The sequence below is a fragment of the Anguilla rostrata genome, chromosome 6, assembly GCF_018555375.3.
Source record: "Anguilla rostrata isolate EN2019 chromosome 6, ASM1855537v3, whole genome shotgun sequence".
Classification (NCBI taxonomy): Eukaryota; Metazoa; Chordata; class Actinopteri; order Anguilliformes; family Anguillidae; genus Anguilla; species Anguilla rostrata.
Genome location: NC_057938.1, coordinates 14629371 through 14657030, shown reverse-complemented (window position 1 = coordinate 14657030; position 27660 = coordinate 14629371). Strand labels below are relative to the sequence as shown.

The 27660-nt window shown below is 39.9% G+C and overlaps 2 protein-coding genes and 1 long non-coding RNA gene across 3 annotated transcripts; 1 reads left to right on the top strand and 2 right to left on the bottom strand.

Moving 5' to 3' along the window:
• Positions 1-224: 224 nt before the first annotated feature.
• prkab2 (protein kinase, AMP-activated, beta 2 non-catalytic subunit) lies at positions 225-8518 on the bottom strand. The gene is made up of 8 exons (XM_064338567.1): positions 8379-8518; positions 5422-5595; positions 4728-4894; positions 4426-4519; positions 4043-4157; positions 3147-3280; positions 2750-2818; positions 225-2455 (listed from the first exon to the last, which is right to left on the bottom strand). The coding sequence occupies exons 2-8, from the start codon at positions 5578-5580 to the stop codon at positions 2378-2380; spliced, it is 816 nt and encodes a 271-aa protein (XP_064194637.1). The 5' UTR covers positions 5581-5595; positions 8379-8518; the 3' UTR covers positions 225-2377.
• LOC135256618 (uncharacterized) lies at positions 7075-16749 on the top strand. Its single transcript, XR_010330479.1, has 2 exons — positions 7075-7289; positions 16158-16749. It is a non-coding gene; the product is annotated as an uncharacterized LOC135256618 (long non-coding RNA).
• On the bottom strand, positions 9556-25277 carry LOC135256614 (mitochondrial adenyl nucleotide antiporter SLC25A24-like). Its single transcript, XM_064338563.1, has 10 exons — positions 24793-25277; positions 22829-22955; positions 22282-22369; positions 19930-20041; positions 16878-17036; positions 16148-16300; positions 15309-15416; positions 14696-14863; positions 13425-13575; positions 9556-13069 (listed from the first exon to the last, which is right to left on the bottom strand). Exons 1-10 carry the CDS (start codon positions 24973-24975, stop codon positions 12888-12890), a joined length of 1431 nt encoding a protein of 476 aa, XP_064194633.1. The 5' UTR covers positions 24976-25277; the 3' UTR covers positions 9556-12887.
• Between the last annotated feature and the right edge of the window lie 2383 nt (positions 25278-27660).

The window sequence follows — 27660 nt, the reverse complement described above, 5'->3', positions numbered from 1 at the left end:
AGCAAGGGCATTACAAGAGGCCTAGTGTAGGGTAAAATGGAGAGGGTGGGCATTTCACTTAGGTAAAAACACCAAAAAAATATATCCATGACAGCAGAGCTTAAATTTCACACTCAGACTTTGACAGTGTGTGGGTTCATTTAAAGAAAAGAATGGAATCTGCATAGCAAGTATTTAAATATGCATAGAACTACAGAAGTGAAATGAAGAGATGGAGAATTCAGTTACCATCTTTATCCCTTTTTATTTGCAAACCAGTGAGACATTCTTCAACACAGTTTAACTGATAAGATGCTGTACAGCATAAAGAAGTAAGGATTTTTTTTCCTTCAGTGAAGCTACTGCAGGCAAAATGTCTCAGGTTTTTGTATGAATTGCTTTCAATTTTTATATTACCACAATGGCTTATCTTTTTCCCCTGAATGACTGTTCATTTGAACGTTTTCAGTTACAACAGGCTATTTATTTAATATAGAATGTATTTCATTGGAGTGTAACATTTAGAACTGCCAAAGTAAGGGAGTAGTCTTGCAGATGTGATCTTATAAAGAATACAGAACCACTGTATACACTGGAGAACTTCTGAAACAGAACCTCCTATTAAATGACTTGTATTTCAGTAGTGCATTATAAACAAAGAATATACGTGTTGTCTTATAATTACACACATTATTGCATTGCATCATTTTTAGTTAAACCTGACCATCCTTTTCCCTTTTATTCAAACATCCACTTTTAAAATTCACACCACACTTGTGAGATAGTACATTGTTAAGGCATAAATATAACACCCATGCAAAACATTCAAGAATTCATCATCACAGAGCAAATAAACGTATCGATATATAAATCGCAATATGTAACAGATAAATACATATCTCTATTATAAATACAAAAGAAAAACAAAACAAAAAAACACAGCATCTGGGTACTGGAGATTAATCCCTTTTTTTCTGGTGAGAAGCCAAGCAGTATAGGATTTGTCCTCTGCGTAGATAAAGCTTCATGTCAACATTCCTAATCACAGCGTTGGTTAAAAAAACGCACGCGTAAAGTGCTTCTCAGCGTCGTGACGAAAAAAAGGCAACAGCAGAACAGAGAGAGGCCTTCGGCTCCAAGCACAAGCGGGTGATATCCCGATCTGCAGAGTTGCAAAATGAGAGCTCGTTTTGTGGGGAGTACCGTTTTTAAAAAAGTACACCGACACGAATGGCATAGCTAGCGGGTGAGGATGAGTATTTTACGGCGTGGACTGTGCGGTACAAGGAGAAGGAAACCATGCTGGACAAGCGCCGCTACTTCCAGATAATTATCAAACATAATAAAATAGGAATAAGTCCTGACATCATCACCTTACTGATATAAAACAGAATGAAGCTTTGCTAATAACCAGAAAAGCAAAGCCAATAGTGACTGGTGAATACTGCTTTTTGTTAACACCCAGAGGAGGCTAGGGATAATGAAAAATAAAATATTTCATTATCCCCACAGGGAGCCTGAGATTATAGCCAGAATGTGTACACCAATTACTGTCACCGTTGTTATATTAGCTGCAACCAAAGCATTCTGTCATTGGTGGAGCACCTCATGGTTTTCTATCAGTAAAGTGATGCAACAATGGACTTCTCCCAATTTTATTACCCATGTGAACCATTTAGCCCTTATCACAGAGACTCACAAAGGTTCACCGGATGTTTTCAGAAAGAACACTTGAGATATGTAACCGTTCCCATTTTTTCCCTTTTGTTTTTCTCAAGTGAAATATGGATCTGCAATAAACATCTAAAAATCCAACAAGTTCAGAGTTCTTTTTACAGTACAATATAACATTACAGCATAGTCCAACATAACCCTGATCACCAGCACATATCTGGCAAGCCCTGAACAGCACACAATGGATTCAGTAAATCCACTGGATCCCATTACATTCCAAATCAACACATACGGACCAAACTTTCAGTGTACCTAACAGCTAACCACTGTCCATTTACTTGAAATAATTCCGCAAGTAATCTCCACCAATAATTAGCGCATACCAAGCTAATTCATACTATGAATAGATGGCAAGCTGGCTATGCATTCTCAGGAGTGGTATAAAAAAGAACAATGTCAGAAAGCGTAGCTAGCTGACAGTAGCCGGCGACCATTAGCGGATAATAGCGTAAACTGTACACGTGGATCCATGGCGGTTTGCGGTACCTCCCTCTTCACTGTGTGCGCGGGTCTCCGATGCGTCATGGATAAAACATCTGAATATCACCAACGGAGGGACTCAGTTGCAGGCCTCTGACCCTTCTGTAAACTCGTTTAGTGCAATCGCAGCCAAAAAGTGATAATAAACGATACAAACATGCTGACCCGGCCTCACTACGGTAGGCTAGATTGGCTTGTATAGTAAAGAGGTGACATATTTCTTCTTGTATCGGTGAGTAGCGCTCAGCACCATTACGCCATCCTAAAGAAACAGATATATATGTATTAATACATTTTTTGGGATAAGGATAATATGCACAGCATTATAGCAAAATGAATACTAGAAAGAAGCAATCCCACTGGAATACGTAATAAGCTTCTCAAGACTTGGTCTAACCAAAACATGCTTGAACTTGAGCGAGCAAATAATCACATTAACATTAAACACGTTTTTCAACCTCACCTTTAAAACCAGACACCTGTTTACATTCCTCTCTGAAAATAAAATGCATTGTGGGTTGACTGAGTGGAGAAACAAGGCCCCATGGAGATATACCTTTATTGAAAGTGCATACAGGTGATTCAGCATCACATGGTTTGGCTCAGGCAGCAAGGCAGGGTCACACTGAAAAGCAAACATCTCCACTTCATAAAGTGTCAGGGCAAGGCAATGTCACAGGTCACAGATGCACCACACAGCACCTCACCTTATTGCGTAAGATGAAAGATGGCAGAACTATGTGAAGCTCCTCCTCAAGTTGCACAGTTCCTCCACACAATGTATTACATATAAGCAGTCGTTTAAAAATGACTAAGAGCCACAGACTTACTTGACTTCATGGGCGCTTTTCACAATTTATGCTTAAGCAATAAATCATCGTGCATTTTCCACACCACTGGGGTAGATTTGGATTTGGATTTGAATTTTGAGTTTGAATTTCAATTTGACTCACAGAGATGTTGGTGTCCTTGTTCAGGATGACCTGGAGGAGGTGTGGCGGGAGGATGGGCGGGGCTTTGAAGCGCTCCTCAGACCGAAAAGCGTATAGTTCCTGCCCATATGGGCCAGGGGGGGAACTGGAGAGGTCTTTAAAAAAAAAAACAAAAAAAAAAAGGACATCATAATATTTTAGTGCAGGAAGTATCTACTGTGTTAAGAATGACTGGACTTTATTGCAGAAGGGTGGCAAGAATGGAACACTCTTAACCTACATAGGCATCTGTTTACACTTACATATTATTACATTTCTTGAAAATAATTTTTTATCGACCCATATGGCCATGAAGAGGAGGTAGGGCAAATACAATTTAATCAGTCTGTTTTAGGTGTAGACAGAATGTTATATTTGGAACAGTGACACAAATAACCACAAGTGGCTCAGAAAGGATTTGAAAAGCAAATACTGTCATGAAAGTGCATTGGCTGTAGTACTTCTAATGAAGAACTAGCTCATAAATTAATTTATTACACACCAGAACATGGGTATCACACACACACACACACACACACACACACACAGGTTAATATCTTTCCTGATAAAATCAGCTGCGCTATTACCCCATTACATACCCCATTACATACGCAATAGCTTTTTACAGCCAAGCCTACAGCCTAGAAACAGCTGCTGGCTGTACTTTAAGGCTGCTTTGTAAATTCCTGCAATTTGGTTATTTCACTTCAAATCCAAAAAAGCCCCCCTAAAAACACAGGGCAGAGGAATAAAACTCTGAAGGCACACATTATAGAAAAAGGCTTGGCTAACAAACCTTTCTTTCTTCTCTATTTACATACGAGTGATAAAGCGCTTTTCTTTTTCTCCTGAACTGCCTTCTGCGACGGCCTGTTCACCTGATGTGTCGGAACATTCCAGAGAATCCACCTGCAGGGCGTCGAATACCTCGAAGTCAGACTTCTTCACCTGGATGAGGTTGTTGATGGTGCCCAGCTGGCTGGTCACCACAGGCTGACAGAGGGAGAAGCAGATGGTGAGACAGTAGCCTGGATTCAGGCAGCATTTGTGCTTTACATTGTTTTTGCTCAGCAAACTGCTGGTGGGAAAAAAACTGATTGAAAACCCAGAGCTTCACAATGTAACCAGAAATGCGAGACGCAAAACTGAAACGTTTACAGAGTAAACCTCTAGTCAAACTTAAGAGTTCATCAATAAAAATAATACATGAAATGTGAGTTAAGGGAACCTGTTTGATATATATATAGGGTATTGAGTTTACCTCAGAGGGGTCATGAACCCACTGTCCATCCACAAAGAACTTGTACTGGTGCTCGCCTTCTGGTAAGTCCAGGATCGCTACAAAGTCATTGTGGCTATGGAAATATGATACAAGAAAGGAATAATTCAGGATTGCATATTAACATTACACCCATTTCCTTACTGAGACAAATCTTAAAAATATATATTTTTTAAGACACAGATTAAAGACAAATCACAGATATATGATCTTCAATGACACTGTGCAGAGGCCAGTGGTCTATTAGTCTATAATTTTACTAGCTGGCACAAGTGTGAGTCTACCTTTTATTGAGAGGGATCTTGGTGCTCCAGCTGTTGAAGGACCCGGCGATGTACACCTCTTTCCCGCCACCTGCCCAGCGGATCACGGTTGGCCGGGCCTGCGACCCGGGCTTGACTGGGTCGTCCGTGTCAGGGCTGTAGGGCATGAAGTCTTTTTCTCCTGAGGGCTGAAGGGTTACGGTTGTCAGTTACGCTTCTGGCCTGAAACTGGTCTGTGTTCGCTGCTGAAGACCGGTGCCTCTCCCTCCTCTGACTCATGCAACGGCGAGCCTGGGGGTCCTGTCGGTAATGACGCCCCTTCCCTTGCACTTTGGACACACATTTGTCTTGTGCAACCGGGAACAAAGGGCCGGTCGCCACGGGAGATAAGAGTCGCCACGGTCACAAATGAGCTAATGAATCCACTCACTGGTCGCGATATGTTGTTTTCTGATTTTGGAAGACAAGACTAAAGGCACACAGTATCTACAGATATGGCAGAGTGCAAATATGGAGTTAATTATTGACTATTAATGGAGCATAAATATTTTCACCAGTTTTTTAAAAAATTATTACGCCAAAAATTATTAAATTTTTCAAGCAGAAAAATGAGAAGGAAATATACAGTAACAATGCATGTGAATAAATGTGTGTGTATTGGAGACTTTATACACAACTCCGTTGTGTATGCTGGTGGGCTAAGCGGCAGGGGTACCTTTGACTCCATAGTGCGTGTGTTGAAGACGTTGGGGTCATCGGTGCTGTCCACCATGATTTTGCTGGGCTCCTGCTCTTTGTGGCTCCCCCCGCTGTCAGTGCGGTGGGACTTCGCCCCGTGCCGGTCGCCTGACACCCGGTCGCTGGTGTTGCCCATGATTCGTCAGACCTCCTTTCAAACAAAAACAACAGAACCCTGTAAAGCGGCAACCGTCATCGCTGATGCACACTCCTAAGCTAGTTTGGATCCAGTTTCTTCTCAGGAAACCTTAGAAAACTCTTGATTTAATCACAATAGGCACTCCGGATCTAACCAACACATCTGGGAGAGATGGGAGTACGTAGACCGATAAGCTAAAGGTCTACTTCAAATTTAACAGTCCCTATATCAGTGCTCAAGGCTGCCAAGAGGGTAAATATAGGACGTGCAAATGCCAACCAACCACAAAGGTTGCAGTGCCGATGTAGGCCTATGTCATCCACTCCAAGTTAGATGTGAGCCTGTGTAACTAGAAAAGAAACTGTTGCCATCCTTTTGAGTTTTGAGGATCTCAGGCATGTGCATTACTGCACTCTGATCATGAAAGAACAGAATAACGTGACATTTGTAAGATTTACCATTACAGGGAGCCAGAAAGGAAGAGATGTAACCTGTTCTGTCCATCTTAACAGGTGGCCGTGCTGGTTAATATACCATCATTTAATTGGATATGACACATAAGCAGAGTCCATATGAATGGTCAGTCTGCCAAAACAATGACAATATTGCTTCATATATTTATTTAGCACAACCTCTTATTTAGAGCAACTTACTGGTTATTATGTGGACAGAACAGAAAGCAATGCAATGAGTTACAGTAAAACACAGGTGTAAATGCAGTGCGAACACAGTATGGTGGTTCCAAATCCATGACTTTGCACAAATGTATGTTCCAATTTGGAAAGCAAAAAGGCCTTTTTATTTTCCTGTCAATGCAAAAGCAAAAATGGCAAAAAAAGACCCTGATGGAGCTAGTGCAGTGTCTTCAGATCTGGTTTTGCGGGGTTGACAGGATTATAAAGGAGCTATGTCAGTCTGTAAATCTGAGAACAGGTGGACGGCCACTAGCCCGTGCAGCCACACAAGGATATGGCCATTACATAAGCATCGTCCACAAAAAAAGGCCTTCTGCCCTAACAGTGAAATGGAGGGGAGCCTTTCAGCCTACACTGCTCTGGGCTGCTGGTAGCCATTCCAGCTCAGCAGGCCTGCCGCTCCTGTGGTAGAATCACATTTTTTCTCTGCCTGATGCTTTCAACTCGTTCTGTCTGAAAGCAAGAGACTCTTCAGAATCTCAGAGAGACACTCGGTTAGGAGCACGCCTCACATTCCATTAAAAAACACTTCACTCTCAAAAAACATCAATAACATCACCAATAGTATCTCCTGGGTTTTGATAGGACAACCAACTAACGCAATCACACGGCCATTCAAGGTTCCATGTGATCGACAAAAAGAAAATACATGATCACATGGTATTGGCATGGATTAGCTGGTGATTGGCTGTTATGTCTACAGCCAATAAACACGACTGGCGACAGTGTTGGCGGTTTTGCCCGGAAGCCTTTCACGTCGCCTCTGAAGCTGGGAAGTTTACTTCAGCAGGTATGATTTAGGTTAAAGTGAGGTGGTCGATAGGTCGAAATTCAATGATTGTGTTGCGCCAAAAAATATTCAGTAGTTATCGCGATTGTATAGCCGAATAATCTATTCTGCATTAATCGTAGTTAGAATGCGTTTAGTCCTTCTGGTGGTGTGTGGCCCCCAGTCATCCTCACTTCAATGCAAGGACACGTTGAGTTTGAAGACGTAGGTAATTCAATCAGGTGAGTATTTATTCCTTCCCCAGAAGTTTTGTAACCTGTAGTAATCCCCTATGCTGACAGTATTAACCGGCCATCCAGGTCAGGTAGTCCAGCGATCACATTAGAACATTACTCAAATTGGATTTGCTCTGCAAAATTGTGAGCGACGGCGCACGGGGGTAGTCTAAGCGTGTCTGGCCAAAACGAAACATTAGCATTTGAAGAATGCGTGTATGATTTCAAAATTACTGTTGTATTGCTGCCGATCTTTATGTATTTAATTCGTAAGACTAGTTATTTTGTACACAATCAGAACCAAAGTTAACGTCCAAAAATTGACGTTAGCTGTTTCACAAATTAAACCAAACAGTGAATGATCATGATGCTAGTCCGACGTTCGTTCAAAGTGAAGGCGTCATGTCTGATTTGATGACTTGACATAGCTAAATATCAATAAAAAACCCTGTTGTACGTTCAATTTAAAAACTGTGAGCTAGCGCTACGTATATCATGTCTATTCTTCACGATGTTTCCTCGAAATGCTCAGCACACACAGCTGTTGGTAGCGGTAAGAGATGAGGACAGAGGCTAGCTGACCAGCACTGGGATCCACCCCGCGCCCGCTACTCCCAGAAATGGAAATGTTCAGCGGTACACCAGCCATCTCAACGGAACACTACGAAGTCGTCGTACTGTGAACTAGCTAAGCCTTAGTATCGGTTTATATTGCTAGTCAGCGTTTGAGAACAAAAAACGAATAAGCATTTAGCTAATAGCAACTGCATTAACAGAAATTTGTCTATCAAGTAGTACCTGGCCACAATCATACAACTAGACATCCACCGAACTAGAAAGATAATTACCGAACGAACTATCTAAGCACAGACGTTCGATAACGCACAAGCGCTACTACTAGGTAGTAGACTAAGTAGCTAGCTAGTAGTTTCCTACGACAGCACAACCTATCATATTTTTAGCTACAGCAACTAGTTTAGCTCAATAACGACAGTCATATCTAGCTTGAATAATCAGGCAGGTTTAATCATAGTTTATTTTAGAATATCATAGCATTGATGTCATGTTGGAAATTCAATCTTAAAAGCAACTTACCAGTCGACGTTATATAAAATATATTTCCACTGTGGAGAGAGACTGCTTACATTCTTGTCAACACTCGCAACACAGAACCTACTACGGCCTCCTAGATGGTACAAAAAGCTGTAGGTATCATCATTTACAAAACGGGTTCCACCCTCCAAAAATTGAAGTGGAACAAAGGTCATTCCCTCAAAAAGGATAGACTCAAATTTTTCTTCACTCACACAATTGCAGCTGTATATACCAGTCAAGTTTTGGGAATATTACTCAACACAGTTGTCCCCCAATCTCACAATGAACTTCAAGTAAAATGATACATTTTCAAAGTTACACCATTTATTAAAAGGATAAAATAATTCAAAATTATTTTGTATCTTTTAAAAATGCTTGGAAAAGAACATTCTGGTGAAATCACATAAGCTCATACAATTAGTAACTAAGCAGGTGCAAGTATATTAATGTGGAGCTTTCCTTTGTGTGATATTCTACAAAATATATATGAAGACCATATTTTTGTCCTTGTGTTTTTAGTTTTCTAAAATATTTTTTTGTTTTTTTCGTTTTACAGGGTTAATCCTTACTCCCAAATCCAAAGTGCATACCTGATTCAGCCATTCTTTAATGTTTGTTCAGCAAACTGGACAAAGGGTGCAGCAATTGGGCTTTTTAAAATTTATTTATTTGGTCTTTTTAGTGTTTACTACAGAATTAACATTGATCACAGACTCAGTACTAATAGGATTTTATTGTGTAGCTATACCTGCACTGTTTTCACTGTTTTTCATGGATGGGAAGCACTTCAACTCTGACTACTTCGCAGAACAACGTGACAAATGTAGAGGCCCCACTGTGGCATGATTCCCAAGAGCAGGACACGTTGAAGTTCTGCTCCATTCAAACTCTCTGGTGTCATGCTCACAAACCCTGCGGCCACGCAATGACGGACACAGACAGAGCTAGCAGAACCAAGCAGCAAAAACCAGGCTGCGTTTTTGAAGCTCAGTTCTTATCTTTTTAAGAGACACTGCACACTAGCGCCAGTGAGATTGGCTACAGTATAGGTGTTTCAGCCACCTGCATCAATGTCGGCCAAATGGTAACAATACGGTCGAAATACAAAGTCATTCATTTTTTCCAACAAGAAAATTTTATTGCAATAGGTGTGTGTTTTTTTTTCTTTGTCTAATGACTCCCCATGTGCCGATTTAAGTTAGTGTGTTATTTGGATAAGATTGTGATACTTAGTGGACAAATCAAGCACAGTTTGCACCGCTGCTGAGTCACTGTATCTCACACGCTTAGTGGACGACTAGACTTCATGTTCCTATTGTGCAGTCTCTGGCTCCACATTTTAATGAAAGGAATTTGATTCCTGAATTTTGTATGATAATCTGAACTAAAGCATATGTCCAATTAAAAATATTATTGTCGTGACAATTAATAAAAAAGGAATACAACAAAAAAGCTATTAACATCCTCAGAATCACAATGACAGGTTTATAATTCAGTCCATAGGAGGTACACAAATGTACCTCAGTCTAACCATAAAACAGAGTGGAAATAAACAAATATTTCTGTGTGACTGAGTTGCAAAGGTGTAGTAACAAGTTACAAATGTATAGTTACATTGAAACATACAGTAACGATAACATCTTATGCTGTGTTTAAGAATGTGACGCATACTTTGGTTGGACAATGGTCTCGAAATTTTCATTTAATATGAAGAGGCAGTTATTACTGACATGCACCTCCAGATGGTGACATTTACATAGTGAACATATAGTATTCTCAGCAAACCTGTTCGATCAGCATGGTACTACTCATTTTCATTCCTATGCCAAACACTGTTTACTTTGCCCTGAAGCAATCGATTGGTCTGAAGAGACAGATGATCCATGCAAAAGGAAACCATCACAAAATTTCCACTCGTTACTCCTGAATGAATCGCATGTGAAGAGTTTTGCAGCATTTACAGAGCTCATGCACAAAACCAAGGCATGCAAGATGTCAATCAGTCTGTCTGGAGCACTATGTGCCAGATTTCTCAGTCACTGATGTTTGGGTGGGACAAGGCACACTCTTTCTATGAAAGACTTAAACCCGTTTGAGATATATTCTGCCATTTCCCCATTGGTTTCTCCTTACAAGTAGAAGAATAATACCATCAAGGAAACATTTTATTGTATGATTGCACCACTGACTTGTGGTCAAGGAGGCAAACAAATTCAGTAAGAAATTTAAGGTGGAGGGGACTTACTTTGTCATAATTCACACAATTCATTTCAAGGCCATTTTCACCCTTTGAATCAACCACTTGTCACCATTATGCATTTTTGTAGGTATGACAACATAATTTATCAGGTATGTCTGAAATTCTTAAACTGCACTGTTCCCTGAGTAAAATGTATGCATTGTATACAGCATCAACCCTGTCCACGGTGCAGGAGTGAAGTCACATTTTCTCAGCTTAAATTCACGCCTACTGTCATCATACGTACAAGGCAACCAGCGCTTCATGGGTGAACTGCAATTAAGACTGGTTGCTAAAATCCCTTTTCATAAAAGAAAACCAAATTTGTACTGTAGTTACAAAGATAATGTATGTGAACCAGTGGTTGCACTTACCCATGGAATGCTGCGTCTTTGTAAGGCAAGACGTTCAAAAATCTGCGTTACACACCAATTCACTTGCATTCTGATAAAAAAATAACTTTTTTTCCATACTATGCCAACTCACAATAACACAAATGTATGTTGTTCATAATTTTATGACACTTGTAACAGAAACAGGATAAAATAGGGGGATTAGTGAGATGAAATAAGGTACAAATAAGGTCTTGGCATTCTGATCAGTTGATTTCAGTGATTTCTGTTTTACTCATATTGAGGAAGCTAGCTTGTGAGTGTGACATCTTATTTTCAGCGCTTTAGGCGCCAATTAGGCGCTTTCTCTCCAAGTCTCGCAATGCTACCAACGGGTGTGTAAATATTATGATCCATAATCACAAATATCACAGAGGAGATGACTGGCTCAAAGAAACAGGAGTAATTATTTTGTTGTGGTTCAAGTGTGGGTCATTGCCTTTTGTAATCTTAAAAAAAGACCTCAGAATCTCTGCGTTTATAAAGCAGTATTTTTTCCTGTATTTTGGTTCTTTTTCTTAGTAAAAAACGCACAATCCTGTGTTAATGCAACCACTGATATTAACATGACAACAACAGATTTTTTTAAACCACTTCTCAAATATTGAATCTGGTTTAAAATACTTCAGTAAGAAATGTACACAGGCATTTAAGGGATCCTCTCTTTCAACTGTATTGAGACTTTTGTGACTATTGTTACATTTTAGCAGCTGTGTGGGAATATCCACAACTTAAATATACAGCAGATCACACGTTTCATATTATTGAACAGTAGAGGTACAGAGGCATTGTCTAAAGACTTTTGGAAGCTCGCTTGTTACGTCACAGACCTGAACATTTGCTTTTAAAAATCCCTGCTGATGACTCTTTGCTTTCTCATTTTAAATAACCAATTGCAATTGTAATGGCATCTGTCAATACAAGAGGGTAGAGACTAGAACTTCCGTATAGAGAGTGTCCAGTGAGCAACTACTTCTTTTGGTGTGTCTACCCCATGTGGCTCGTGGGATAGACCACCTGAAAGCTCAAGATTTACATTTCGTCCACAACTTGAGGATGGCTTACGCCGCTCTTTAACCTCACCACAATGCACCGTGCCCATAACATTCAGTAAAAATTCTAAGCAAGCATTAGTTTTCACTCAAGGTTGTCGCTCTCAATGTGAATAACAGATGCTGAGTAGAAAATAAGAAAAAAATTATGAAAATGGTAGACCAATGTGGTCAGACTGAACACAGCTTAAAGTTAAAGACCAAACACAGGCCCTCAATAAAGAGGCAGTCATCAGACATGCCAGATTACTGCTACTGATCCTTGTGGAACCGGAGCAGAAACCCTTTAAGAACAGTCTTATGCACCTTATTACAATTCAAACCACAAGCATACGAAATCAACCTAATCTGTCACATAAACAGTAGTCAATTGACAGTCTTTTGGGGAAAAAAGAAGAAATCCAACTCCAAAGCATAACTGTAAAACATAATTGGCAAAAAAACAAAACAAATATAAACAGAGCATAAGGCACATTTTCTACTTAGCATATGGTTCAAATGTAAAATGCAAAATTTAGCAAATGACACTGGTTTCAGAATGCCTCAGTTTTTTATATTGCTGTGACAAAGCTGACTAAGCTCCACACAGGAGATAAATTCTGGACATGGTAAACACCTTAAAATATTTACATCCCAGGACTGTGAAGCACCTCGATTGAATGTTGAACGTCTTGGCCCTCACATGCAGGCATTAGAGCAGACACATGTTTTGACCTTTGTGTTTCAGAATGTCCACTTATGCAGCTTGCATTGTCTGGCACGGGAGGCTGTTAAGGTGAGGGGGGGGAGGAGAGGTTTTAACCAAGACTGTAAAAGGTTGGGGCTCCTACTTGGAGATTCCGAGACCCGTTTTCATGTACTCATACACCACATAGCTGATGCTGACGGCGGGGATGACCTTCATGAAATTTGGGAGAATTCCTCGGTACAGTCCAAAAAACCCTTCTTTGGTCACAATGTTTGTGACCAACTGGCTCATGGTCAACTGCTCAAACCTCTCCACGGTTGCTGAAAATAAACATCACAAGTCAGTGGTCGATACATTATTCATATCTTGTCTTTTCATGGTCAGACCAATCAACATTCAAGTATGATATCCATACCACACTTGGTCATACCTAAATGATAACAATACTATTATGTATTTGCCTACCAGATACAAAGACACCTTATACAGCTGGGATATGGAAGTTATTTGCAATAGCCAAAGTCGGGATGTCGAGTTCTCTAAAAAAAAATGCTCCGCACTCACCTGGCACAGAAACCAGAAAATTGTTGGTTGTCTGTAGACATCTTGCTTTTAGCTGTAAACTGCCTGTGGTTAGCTGTAAACACCCTATGTTCAGTATTCATGGATATTTACCTTGTGCCTGCATGCGGGTTCTGATCAGGGCGAGAGGGTAACTCGCCAGTTGCCCGCAGGTGCTTGATATAGTCCCACAGCCGAGCAGGACAAAGATGCCAGGGTCGGCGGTGTCTTTGGCATACCGTGATAACCAGGCATTCTTCAGGCTCTGAAAGAGGCAGTTGGTTAGATATGGGGAGGATATTGGCAATGTAAATCAGGATCACTTTCATGGAAAAAGCTCATGTATTCTACCATTTTGTTTACAGTTTACATTCCATATTCAAAGCTAGCAGACGTACCAATAAAATAGTGCTTTTATCTTGTCCAATTGTGCTATGTTTACAGGGCACAGATTACTTCAAGAAAACTTGGTTTGATAAGCATCATGGGATTCTTTAGAAATTAAGAAGTAAAAAAAGGCGCCAGGAAAATATACTGAAAAGATTAGGCAACTCCATGTGGTGTGGCTCCACATCTTGGCCCATTTTTTTAACTAATTTAAATTAACAACATTTTTTATAATTATATTAAACAATAACTGACTTTAAATTGACAAAAAAACAGGTAAAAAAATGAATTCACCAGTGATGGATATACTGAATTTGTCCCATCACCCAACCCTAGTTTGCTTCCTGAAGTAATTCAAAAAGAATAATCAAAATGTTCACAAATAAGATCACAATTCAATGACTAGCAATTTCATAAATATGTTTATGTACCTATATGCTTTGTCTAAAGCGGGGGGACAAATCACCAATGAGATACAGGAAACTAGATTTTTACCTTAAAACTGAATGATGATAAAGGCAAAACCAATCTATTTGTATAACTAAGTATTCGCTGTAAATCTAGCCTTGGGATATTTTGTTTGTAAGCTGCAGTAAGATGTAATGTCTTGTCAGTTGTCAGTTATGCTGCACTTGTGGTTTCAAATACTGTATAACTCACCCAGGAAACTGCACCAGCCACATAGTGGAATATACACATTTTAAAGCACACTTGGGTGTAGTCAGTTTACATCACTGTAACGTCAGCTCATTATGGGATCAGTTCATGACACAGACGCTCTTTGTCTTGGCAAGAAAGAATACTATCTGTACATGCAACAACTTGACTATCAGGTAATAAAAATATGGGAAGGGAACATACTCATCATATCTGTCATATCTACCCTACCATCTTAGTTTAAACTCAGGTGACTGCTTGCCTCAAATGGCTCAGGGACTAATGGGTCTTCAAAGTGTTAAAACACACACATTCTCATACACACACACACACACACACACCTCATAAACTGCCAGGTCGATTCCCGCATAGGGAATAATTCCTATGATATTGGGGATATAGCCTTTATAAAAGGCCTTAAGCCCCTCCTTCTTTAGAATCTTCTTGCCGCAGTCCAACATTCCAGAATACTGGCCTGTCTTCCGAAGAGTTAGTCTGGTCTTCATTACCTACGGTGAAAGAGGAGACATTACTGACCTTTTTTTTTTTTCACTAGGACTCAGATCTGTTATTATATGTACTTATCAGACATCCATAAGAAAGATGCCACAGACACATAAAGGTATCAAATAACACCCTTTCCATTTCTGAGATATTAATCTGTACTGTTAAAGGTGACAGTTTTGTCTCTGTCTCTGCTGCCATTGAATCTCAAAGTACTACTGATTTGGTGGTCCATTGTACATATTCTTGCTTGAAGACCAAACAACCACAACAAATACAGTAACAGACAGTGTAGGGGGCAAAAGTTTCCAGCTGGAGCCTTCTGAACAAAGTACAGAGGATAGGAGGAGTACAGGAGATGGCTATCTGGTTTGTGTATATAGAATCTGTGGTGTTTCTTTGGAGAAGCTCGTTGGTGTACTAGGAGAATCTGAGGCTGTATCTCCTCACCTCCATGGGATAGATGGCAGTCTGTGCTGTGGCCCCAGCCAGAGACCCTGCTATAAACCTCTGATGGGTCTGGACAGTCCCGTCTTCTGACGCCAAGTACTTCTTATACTGTGAGGAGACAAAGCAGCAGACAGGACAGGAGTCAGAAGAGCATGCACACGCGCACACGCACACAATGCTTTCCTGCTGAAACACTTACTGTGTGGCTTGCAAAAATGAAGTTGAATACATTTAAAGGATATATTCATTCTAGCACTGTTTTTGCACAGGGATATTTCAGTGCTTTCAGCTTTTTAGATGTTTACAGATTGTTTTACTGGTGATTCCTGAATCTGTATCCCTGTTCACCTCCAGCGTTACGGAAGGCACTAATCTGGAAGAAGAGCACCTGCTGAATTAGTAGATGTGCATATAAATACCTGCAACATGCCATTTTTAAAGAAGAATGATGTTGAATGTTAAAAAAGATGCATGTATAAGCACATAAACGCACACACTCCAGACAGCAATAAGCGAAGCATTACAGATTTTAAGACAACAACAGTCAGTAGTAATTGCATTAGTAATTACTGCACAGTACAGTATGAATGCTTAGGTTTAAATAGCTCAAACTGCTTATGCAATCAAGAGGCTCCAAGTTTAGTCAATGAGTGAGCCAATGACATCTAATCCTGGCTCATCTAAACAGCACCTCATCACCTAGGTAACATGTTACACTTGTCAACGGGGGGGGTTTGGTGAATTTTTTCACAAGGGGATGTTTTGTGAAAAAATCCACCAATAACACACTGGTTAAATGTGTTTAATGGGGGAAATCATGAAGGCTTGTATGTTTCTACCTTCTCATAGGCCATGAACTTGATGGCGGTCTCAGGCGCTATCTTCAGGACGTTGACTCCGTTCCCCCGCCACAGTGACCTCAAGCCTCCTTCCCTGATCATCTGCCTGAAGCCCCCTACCAAGCTGATATTGTTGGATTTAGAAGAGTGAACCTGTAGCAATCAACAGGAGATTTACCACATAGGATACACAAAGGACATTTTTTTCAGATAGCAGTTGGAACTTGGATCTGAGATTCCTCACATAGATGCCCTGATGATTTTCAATGTATGCTCTTTTCTGACAATCTCTTGACAATCATCAGCAGGGTATTCAAGTCTGTAATCAGAAGCTAAAATGCAACTAAAAATTATGCAGGCACAGCTTGCTCAATGAAAGGCACAAAAAATACAGAGGTGAGCAACCTGTATGCGTTGAAAACGGGAATACCATCTATCCATTGTTCTATGCTGCTAGAGATGAGACAGAAAGCAGAGACAGCTGTGCAAACAACCAATGGTTCTAACAACGGTTCTGTCACAGAGTTGGTCTCAAAATTGTAGGCTTTCGCAAAATAAAATATTCAAGCTTTCATAAAAATCTCACAATTTTTGAAAAATGTTCAATGGTCTACTTGAAGTATAAGAAAGTAGACTGTTTTAAAAGAATGTACAGTACACCACACAAATGCTTGTTCGACTGTACTCTGCATTATGACATGGTGCGCCAGGCAGGGGGTGCACACAGTACCTGCATGAACACTTTCATCCTGTCCAAGGGGGCAGTGCCTGTGCGTGAGACTGCCCCCGCCATGGCGCCAGCCATTAGCTGCTTCCACCAAAAGTCAGTGGTCTTCTCCTCCTCTGTAAACTCATCAGGGATGGCCAAGCTGTCCCCGATGTCCAGGACCTACCAGACAGAGTCAGAGAGACAACAACAGTCAAAGGGAAGCTAAATAAAAACAGAAATTAGAGCTAGCTGGACACTTGCAGTTACAGATGCTCACCACAGTAACAAAGACACTCCCAGAATCAAAAAGATGCCCTCAGGTACAAGACATACACATCCCACTCACACCGGACACATGCAAGCATGTGAGTCAGTCTGTGTTGTGTCAAAAAACATTAACAGCTCTATTGTAAGTAATCGTGAAAACCCACACCAGCTGTGTGAGCCACGCACATCACACATCGCCCTGTTTCTATTTGGGATGTCCAGACCTTATTGTGCAAGTCCCGCCTTTGTTAACGGTTCTTTCCATTTCCATTGTGCATAACGCGTCTAGTGTGGGTATACAACCATGATGGTCCTGCAGTTATCTGACCCAGACGCTTACACGCGTCCGGTGTGGGGAGGGTGACAGACTCAGAGACACTAGCAGTCAGAGAGATGCTCACAGATACTTTAGCCAGACACTCAGAATCAGATTTAAAAATGACAGTACAGGCTCTTATGGTATCTTTCTGGATTCTTTCCAAGATGACCCTGCTATAGCTCCATGGCTGCATGACTCCCAGTTCTTGTAATCGTGTTACTGCCTCTTTCTGTTGTTCTATATTTGTCAAAACCAAAAAAAGTTGGCAGCACCATTTCATGATCTTCTGATATATGTTAGATTAAATGAGTCGGCAACAACAGAAAATGGAAGAACCACTAATGCCACATTAGGGCAGGCAGCTTAGCTCTTAGAAAACTGAGCTGGTGAGGTGTTCCAGTATTAATATTAAAACTAGGGCACTGCTGCTGTACCCATGAGGAAAGTACATTGCCCTTCTTTCAAGAAATATCTGACTGTATAAATGGATATGTAAAGAGACAAGTCTACAGATCATTTACATAACCTGACAAACAGATCACAGCACAGCTTGAATCACTGCTCAGTTCATCTTCACAGTTCCACACCTGCTCTGGTCGGGTAAAGAGGCTGTGTCACCTCAAACACAAAGAGCACCTACCACCATTTCCATCTCACAGGCGAACCCATCATCCTCAAAGTGGACTGAGAAGCACTCCCGCTTCTGTGCCTGAAGTACTACCATGCCGACAAGGTCCCAATCACTGTGGCGACCCATCTCTGCGATCTGTCCCTGCTCATCTCAGCATCCTTGTCACGCGGCCCACCCACTTTTACTTGTACTTTCTCCCCCTAACAACAGGTCTGGGATCAGCTGACCAACTGTAACCCCCAAGCCTCCCCATTATGTGAGAAAAGTTCACAGCTGATCTGGTGACACTCGTGTGTCCACCTGGCCTAGCCTGACCCCCACCTCATAAGCCATTTAGGCTAATCGTGCATGGTGCTGATTAAATTAACTGAGCCCTAGATAGATTTAACTTCTCCTCACACAAATGAATGAATGATTTTATTTTGTCTTCGTAGTGCTTATAAACTATTGGCATTCTACCTTGATCCTTTAGTCTGCAATCTATTTGAAAAAAATTATTACTTATGAAAGTTTTAGTCAAGTGTTTTTATTTAACCCAGACTACAAGTAAATGACTTGAGAGGTTTTATAGACCCTGGAGGGATGTTTGGGTCAAATGACTTCCTGTGAGTATTACTAAACCGGTGACTTACAGAGGATTATGTCTGATATGTGGCCTGGGTGGGAGTGAGTGTATCTAATGGAGGAGCCTGTTCCAGGGTCTTAACAACTTGCCGTTCCTTGTAAGGCAAGTGCAACGCAATCCAGTTTACGCATTAAGAATCATCTACGTAAAGACTGGGATTAAAACTGCGTGAGCCACCTCACAAATTTCTGCTTTCTCTCAATGACCCATTGATTGTGTTTGTACACCATAGACTAACAATTAAAAAAACTTGCCAAGAGCTTTGTCAATGGCAGCCTATTGTATTTGGTGCACGTGGCACTATTCCTGAACTCAGAGTGAAAATTAAACAACTAAACCCAGTTTGTGATCTTGGCACTGTGGCAGCCCTTCATCGAGAGGACAGAAGACATGGTCTCCCCTGGGACATGTCTTAAAAAACTCAGCAAACTGCTTGACACAGTCTTCCTTTGACTACAGTACCTGATCTTCCTTGAACCATGTCATTACTACACAAGCTGTGGCTGTGTGCCAGAGTCATGACTTTATACATGTCATATCATCCTCTTACTGCATAACAAAGAAATGGTTACTGCTATCAGGTCTCATTGCTTTTGTGAGAGTGGAAGAGAGAGACCTAATGCCAATAGCCTCATCATTTATTTATACACTATTATTATATTCATGTATTTTTCAGTCAGTAATCAAGGTCAAGGGAAGAAGTGTTTGAGAGACCACTACTGCCAATAGCCTCATAATTTATTGACTAACTATTTATACAATTTATTATATACGTATTCAAGTCTGTGTGTCTATCCCAAGATTAGGCCAAGCATCTGGTCTTCTGACTGACCCAATTCTCTCTTGCCATAGTTTGAATATTGGCACTGGGGAGGGGGTGGGGGTTACTGAGGGGGCAGATCCCGACCAAGCTCTCAGCCAAGTATCCAAAGGGGATATTTGACCTGGCTCATTACCATGCACATATGGACCAGTAACCACCACACCCCCCTCCAAGTTTTATTTTTGAACATGAAACAACGAAAACAAGGGGGTCAGTCTTGAATGCTTATGTTTCAGCTGTCAAAAAGAGCTGTCCCAGTGACGCTAGCTAAACCAGTAGTAGCATTCAGCAGTGAGCCTTCTCAGAACAGGCTGTGCTGACAGGAATCAGGGCTGACCCTGATGAGTCTCGTGCACACGCCTGCATCCGCATTCGTTCTCTCTAAAGGACTCTCCGCACGCTACTGACCGTGGAGTGCTTCCAGTAGCGGATGATCTCCTGGATATTGGTGGCCGGGTTGAACAGGAAGTGCTCACGCCACTCGTTCCAATCCACTGTCATGGTGCCATCCACGTCGATGCTGTGGAAACAGACAAGATGTTAGACTGCATGAGCTATTAACAGCAGGAACTTACAGCAGGGAGGAGAATGAGCTCCATGAAGGTGCACATTGAATCAGAATACTATCAGACATAAAGGGCAAACACAAGACCCTATATTTGCTCAATGTATTATACCAAACAGCAGTTCAGTATCCACAGTGTATGCTGGCTCTGGTACAGTCAATCTCTTCATCAATTAAAGTTGCTGACACATTTAATTTTCATGATTTCTTCCTTCATTTGTTTTGTTTTTTTAGAGTGCGACAGCCTGCCCTCCTTTCATAGTTTTCCTTTATTCAGACAGGGTGAAAACGGATTTCATAACAGATAGAGAAGGGACCACAGAGAAAGTGCCATGGGATCAATCCCCCACCTGCGCAGTGAGCATTCATATGACAGGGGGTCAGGTGCCCTATAGATTGCGATTGATGCATTACCATGTCTTGGCGGTAAAGTTTGGTATTGCTAATAACTCTCATCAAACAATGGTAGCTTGCTATAAGGCACCATCTGCCTTGAAGTTACAATCTCATTTGTTATCGGTTTGCTGGCTGAGTTTAATGACACTGAATTTATTTTTATGGCAGATTTAAAAAGGGATTGGCTAACTTTATATAATTCTCTTAAAAGTGTTTTTTAAGAGAATACTCTGAATCTTTTGTAGCTTGCCAACACACGTATATGATTTAATCCCTAATTCCTCCAAAAAACAACTGTTAGTTCTGCTTTTACTCAATGTAACCTGAACTTCCAGTTCTCAAATGAGCTAAATGATCATTGCGCTATTGCTTGCGTAAGAGATTGTAAAACACCCAAAACAAAGCCTTCTTTCACATGTTGGCCAGACATTTTATGTAAATTGAAGTGACGTGATCTGGATAGAATTAACCGGATGCCAGATGTTGAAACTGTCTCAGCCTATTTTCAATCTAAATTTCTAGCATTCACACATTTCTAGAATGTTCCAATATTCTCCCCCAAGTATGGGGAGAAAGGGAGAGATAATCCCAGGATAGCTGCTGAACTCTGAGATGTATCACAAAAATGCTGCCTGGGCTAAAGCAAGGCATACAGATTTGATTGGACTAATGGGAGATATTTGCACAACAAATGTACTGCCTTGGTTAGAAAATGAAAATATTGAGTGTTCTCTAAATTGTTTTACTGAAAATCTGAAAAATCCCACTAAATTCTGTAAATTAATCAAATCTCTGATGGCTACTGGGGTCTCCTCTGTCCTCAACCAATTTGTTGTCAATTCATAGCTCATACCAGATAAGGGTAACAAGTCTTTTCACAAACATTTTAACTGCTACCTATTTTCTTGAGCATTTAAGAAGTGTCTTTCAGCTACAGCCCAGATTATTTCTAATCTACCTACACTGACTATATGGGTTGTTTGAGTTGTCATATTTTATCCATATATGTTTTTTAAAAAGATTTATCCAAGGAAACCTGCTAGTCCGGATCATCTGGACACTTGTCTCCTGAAGCTTGCTGTGGATTTAATTGCTGAACCGCAGGCCAAGAAATGGAAAGCAGCCCATGTTCTCCCCCTTTAAAAGGGCACTGATGTTCTCCACTACTGTTTGTCACTCTGGATAAGAGAATCTGCCAAATGATTGTAATGTAATATAATGGGTGATGATCTTTCTGATTTAAACAATTATTATCCCATCTCTAATCTCTCTCCGCTTGTCCATGGAACTCTAGGTTTTATGAGGATATGCACACTTTAACTTCAATCTTACTACCAATTGTATTTATGTAGTGAAGCATATTCAAATCAGGAAGAGCTAGATACGTAAAACAGCAGGTCAGAAATTGCATTCTCAAAAAGGGCTAATGGGCAGAACAATGCAGAACAATGAGTCTATTATGGTTTCCCTGTAAGGAATAATATTACCAGTAACTGAAATTGAAAAGATAACTGCCATTTTGGGATTTTTACATAATAAAAATTAAGTTGACCATGGACAGGAATGTCACAATTTTCCCTTATCAGATATAGTTTGTGTCACATTGGCTCAATTTTTGGAACCAGCCTAGTGACATTAACAATCAATAAGCCTTGACGAGACTGTGTTAATCAAGAAACAATCACATAAAAATTGGTAGATGCTTGCAATAGCACAGAAACAGTGTAATATGTAAGGGGTATACATATGAGAGTAACATGAGCAGTATGATGTAGGTAAGGGCTGCATTTTGGAAATACCTTTTCAAGATCTTCCGAGCATCCTCCTTGGTAATGTCCACCCCAAGCTCTGCCAGGGACTGCTGGATTTCTGAAGAATCAATACGACCTGGAGAAAACGCAACCAATAAGACAAGGCAAGCATATAGTCCAATCCCCTTAAAGCTACCAATCAGTTGGGAAAGCATCTGGTCCCTTTACCCAGAAACAATCTATCAACTTAGATTAATGTTACAACGTCTTCAAAAGGGACCTTCCAGTAAAGGTGACATATCTTCAGAAGCCTCTTAGCTTTTTTCATTGACTTTCATTGTTACCATTTCAATTATCTTATTTAGGATTTTTTGCTAAATAGACAGTTCTGGAGGGCTATAAATGCTTATACTTGTTTCATACACATGGTATAAACATTTGCATGTATGCTGTGAGTGAACAAAAGAACTGGAAAACTACTATGACATAATTTCTTAGGGCTTTATCTTGATCAGAATATTCATGGATGTCTGAAGGGAAACAAATCACACACAGCTCCAGGGACGAGGGTTATACAAGTCTACTGCACACATACCATCATTGTTTTTGTCAAGACTCTTGAATGTCAGCCGCAGCTTCTTCTCGTGTTCTTTCAGATACCTCGAGAACTCTTGAAAGTCAAGGCTGCCATCTTTATTTTTGTCCCATGATGTCACTATTTTCTGAAGAGGAAAAAACTGATTGAACAAGCCATAATCTTGACAATGTCTACTGTAAAACACGCACGTAACCTCAGACCGACTCATCACAGAATTAGCGACCCACCTGCACTGCGTCCACAAACCGTTCCTCAAGTTGTCCGTGAGTGAGTGACCACAATTTGCCATGCAACCGGGCGTTCTGCGCCGTGGAAAAGGCCATTAGCCCTCTTTGTGAGAAAAACTTAAGTGACTAGTGAGGAAGAAAAGTTCCCTTTCTTATTAGCCATAAAAAGTATGTGACACACAGAGTATGTGAGAAAAAAAGTGTGAAAGACATGCAATGTTTTTTTTTTTTTTAATATATGAGAAAAGACACTTTTTGAAAGAGAGAAATCTTGAATAGACAAAGGGCTGCACAATTTATACATCCAGTATGTGTCAATGTGTGTATGTGCAAGGGGTTTATTGTTGTGTGAATGCATATGTACACCATTCTTTACATTATATTCTTCTACATTCATGTTTCACTTTCATTATTATTTTATTCATTTTAGACCTCTTGTGGCTGACCACAAAAAAAAATGTGAAGTCCAAAAGGGTATTTTTGCCTGTTCCAAAAGGTGCTTATTTAAAAAGGCTTTAAAGAATACTAGTAGCATTTTGTTAAAATATTCACATTTTAGTCCTGAAGCAGCTGGTGTATGTGGAACTGAATGATGCAGTGTTTTCAAATGACTTTTCTGAGTTAGCCTATATTCAGTCTCCAGCACATAGGACATCCACTCGATTTGTATAAGCAATTATTAGCTTATCTTTGCAATATTGATAAAAGGGGATCAGGCACGTACTACCCATTTCCTTTATAATGAATATTAGCACAGGCATACTTTATATAGAGGATTATGCGGGCACTATATAATTTATCATTTAAAATTTTATATTAGGCTACTAAATTCACTTTCATATAATGTTAGAAAGCATGATGCCTGTCCTCAAAACTATTGAGACTATATTCAAATTTTCATTTAAAATAGCTTCAAATGTAATTACATTTAATTAAACAAATGAGACACAGCAGATAGCCCATGTCAATGATGTCACTCGATATCTGTATGGTAACTAGAATGAGAGGAAGTTAGGGAATGTAACAGTTTACGCAAGCTTTAATTTTGTTTATCTGTATCATTAAACCTGCCCCGGCCTGTTCTGAACCCTCAAGGGAAATGTCTTCTCTTTACCAGATTCCTCTTTAACAAAACGGCTACCGTATGAACTATGTGGGGCGTACTCGGGTGGAAGATGTCTCATTCTGGGGAAGATTTCTTAATTTAAATTCATGTTGGATTTTTGGCGGGACGGATGACCGAATGTCTCTATAAATTAAAAAGTGACATTAACTAATGAACGGTCACAAATCTGCGTTCCTAAAAGGCAAATACAGCAGGAATGTCCAGTCAGTCTTTGGTTGGCAAGACTATCTTGTCCAAAGCAATTTGTAAAAGAGCATTGAATAAATTGGTCTTATAGGTAGGCTACACCTATTTTTAATTAACACCTGATGGATAACATGAATAGGCTGGCCTGCAAAGGAGCAAAACTAGGCTACATACGTTCATTGAAAAACAAAAGCGTTCAAAAACACATCAAAAGAGGAAGGAAAGCAGCCCCCTATAACCTACTCCTAAACCAGACAGTGAACCAATGAAAACGCCATATCGCTGTGTGCACAGTAGGCTACTAGATTACCTGCATTCCGTCGTAATGTGGGACGTCGTATGAAATGAACAGCGTGATACGCATACAACAGATTCAAGCAATTCCAACTGGACATCTGGATGCCCTATAGCGGCAAATTTACCTGCGCTGCACCTTTGCGAAACGATATTCCCATTGCTTTTAGGCCCGCTCTCAGTTCAGCAACGTCCACTTTTCCATCTTTGTTGGTATCCAGCTTCTCAAAAAGATCCTCGTACGACCTCTTGCTCTCGGCATCCCAACATTGTGAATCGGTAAATACAAGTTTCCTAACTATCTGGTACATTTTCACAGTTTAATTGAAATCATAAAAACACAGGCCCAGACGGTAAAATAAATAAATAAATTAATTAATAAAGGTTGAACACTATACTAGGTTGTGAACTGTAGACGCGATCCAGTCTCTTAACTGTGTCGGGATAGCTTCCGTCTTTCATCTACTACATAACCTTAAAATACTCCTAAACAGAAAGCGTGCGCCACTTTCATCGAGCCCGTATTTTTTTTTACAATAAAATACACGAGTAGCCTACTCGGTCTTGTGCCGATTCCTGTAGAAAGAGGGTGGGACTTCTGTGAGGGACTGTGCAGCCACGCAATGCAGAACTGCATATTTTACGAAGGTTTTGCTCTGGGCTGGGAAGACTTTAATAGCCGATAGGCAGCCTAGATTGCAAGACATCTTAGGCATTAGGGCTACGTGAAAGTAGTCTCAGTACTAAATAATAAAGTTATTTAGTACTGATAAGTTCACAGTTCTTCCCTGTGGGCACTGTCTGCTGTATTTCAGTAAGGATTTCAAGGGGAGCACGAGACGCTTTTTGCAATGCATGAATATGAATATTAAACATAGGCTACATTAAACGTTGAGTATTATACTACCTTGCATTATCCAGCAGACGCGATGACATGAAGAACTTTCAGTCCTTATTTAAAAGCACGGATCACACATTTGGTGAATGCAGTAGCTATAATCGTTTTTGAACCAACGTTGGATCCTGCTGTCACTGTACATTATAGCGAACGAAAGAATGGAAACTGTTAAACCTGTTATTTTAGTTTTAATTGTATATGGTGCAAGTAAAACTCAGTTTTAGTAATTCCTGGATCGTTTTAACAATAGAACAGACCATTTGGCTGTCCGCCCACTGGTATGAGTAAACACTGCTTTGCACACAGACACTAGCGCCCAGTATGCTGCTGACAGTAATGTCTAAGCAGTGCAAAGCAGCCAGTATTCTGCAAGCACCACAGTTTTAAATTTGTTACCTAGCAATTGAGGGAAAGCTCTGTTTGTTACTGCCCTACTCCTGTTGCTTCCCTGCTGCATCATAGTGTACCCCGAGTGTAAGCACACACAAGTAATAGGAGAGTGAGAGTTCACGTGACCATAGGTGTGGCTATACACTCACAGTAATTTAAGTTATTGCAGTGATTAATTAATTATTTGATTGGTTACTGTCAGTGAAAATAAGTTAGTGAAAGACAGCTTCAGTGTAGCTTCACTAATGATGAGGGTCAAAATCTCACTCTCCCACCAACGCACACATACAGGTTAGTAGCTCTGAGCTGGGTCATTCTTTATTTGGAGGGGTAAAATGAGTACCGGATATTGCAGCTTAAAAAAATTATTTAAATATATTTTTTAAATCTGGAATTCATCAAATACATTTTTACAATTCAATAACACATGTTGATTGTTCTACTTTTATCATTGTCCTACACTATACTGAACATACAAATTAGCTTGAGAGGGAATGCAGAAGTTGAAACAAATTCCTGATTAAACATTTTTTTATATAAATGTTCCAAATCGCTACATCACGCAATAGCAATATTTTGTTTAAATCATTTAAACCTTATGCAAGTTATTTAAATATGTAATTAGTTTTAAAAAATGACTTTTTTCCCTACAATTCATGTCACTGGTGTTACTGCATTGGAAAATCTGTTTCAGTGACATACACCATTAAAAATCCTGCATAGTATGCCATTAACAATTTTGTCACTGTTGTTACTGTCACTGGTGTACTGACAGATATTTTAATAATGTATACGTGTTTCTGATATTGTAACTGAAATTCAACCACCCATATATTAATTCATATATATAGAAGTGTATATGAATACGAATATGTATTAATATATATAAGTTTATATGAATAAGTAGAATATGTATAGTAATATGTTTGCAAGAAAGAATATTGTTAGTTATACTTTTCTGGTTTTTATTTCATGTGGTTGTTTTGTCTGTAAGTGTCTTATCTGTTGTCATGTTTTTGTGTTTTGTGTGGACCCCAGGAAGAGTAGCTGATGTTCTGCATCAGCTAATGGGGATCCTAATAAAATCCTAAAATCCTAATCCATATACAAACTGTTAACATTCTTTTTTATACCATAACACACAGCTTTTCTGAAAAGAATAGTTCACTTTCTGGAGGTTTTTATAATTTCAGTTTGATTGTATGTTTGTGTTTGGCCTAGCCAGTTTGTGTAAATTAAGCATTTTTTCGGTATGTACAGAAGATTCTGACAACTTTCTGACATTACAATACTCGTACAAAGGCATTCATGGTTTTGCCATTTATAGCAAAACTACACTTACTTCAATGTAGCTTGTACAGTGATCCTATGTTTTGAGAGGCTGTACATATGAACAGATTTACAGCATTTATTATTGATTATAAACAATATCTGTTTTTGATGCCCGTATTCCATCCAGTGTTATATATATATATATAGTTATACTGCACACAAAGTTGCATTCCCATGTAAAGTAGGCATAAATGCTTACCTGGTAGTTAATACAGGTGTAATACAGTTATACTTGACAGTATACTGTATGACACCTAGCCTACCTTTTTCCCCACATAGTAGGCCATATGCCATATTTCTGGTATCCACTAGAGGGAGTTACAAGCTTGATCACAGTAACCCTGTTCCTTAACGTCTGGTATGCCTCTATAAAATG

What these genes read in the sequence shown, in the direction of transcription:
- prkab2 (XM_064338567.1), bottom strand. Translation starts at nt 5,580, where the DNA reads ATGGGCAACACCAGCGACCGGGTGTCAGGCGACCGGCACGGGGCGAAG. An exon ending in CACGCACTATGGAGTCAAAG is followed by an intron (nt 4,895 to 5,421) that starts GTACCCCTGCCG and finishes GTAACCCTTCAG; the next exon opens with CCCTCAGGAGAAAAAGACTT. An exon ending in TGTATGCACTTTCAATAAAG is followed by an intron (nt 2,456 to 2,749) that starts GTATATCTCCAT and finishes CTGTTTCTTTAG; the next exon opens with GATGGCGTAATGGTGCTGAG.
- LOC135256614 (XM_064338563.1), bottom strand. Translation starts at nt 24,975, where the DNA reads ATGTACCAGATAGTTAGGAAACTTGTATTTACCGATTCACAATGTTGG. An exon ending in GCTCGGAAGATCTTGAAAAG is followed by an intron (nt 20,042 to 22,281) that starts GTATTTCCAAAA and finishes CTGTTTCCACAG; the next exon opens with CATCGACGTGGATGGCACCA. An exon ending in AACCCGCATGCAGGCACAAG is followed by an intron (nt 13,070 to 13,424) that starts GTAAATATCCAT and finishes GTTTATTTTCAG; the next exon opens with CAACCGTGGAGAGGTTTGAG.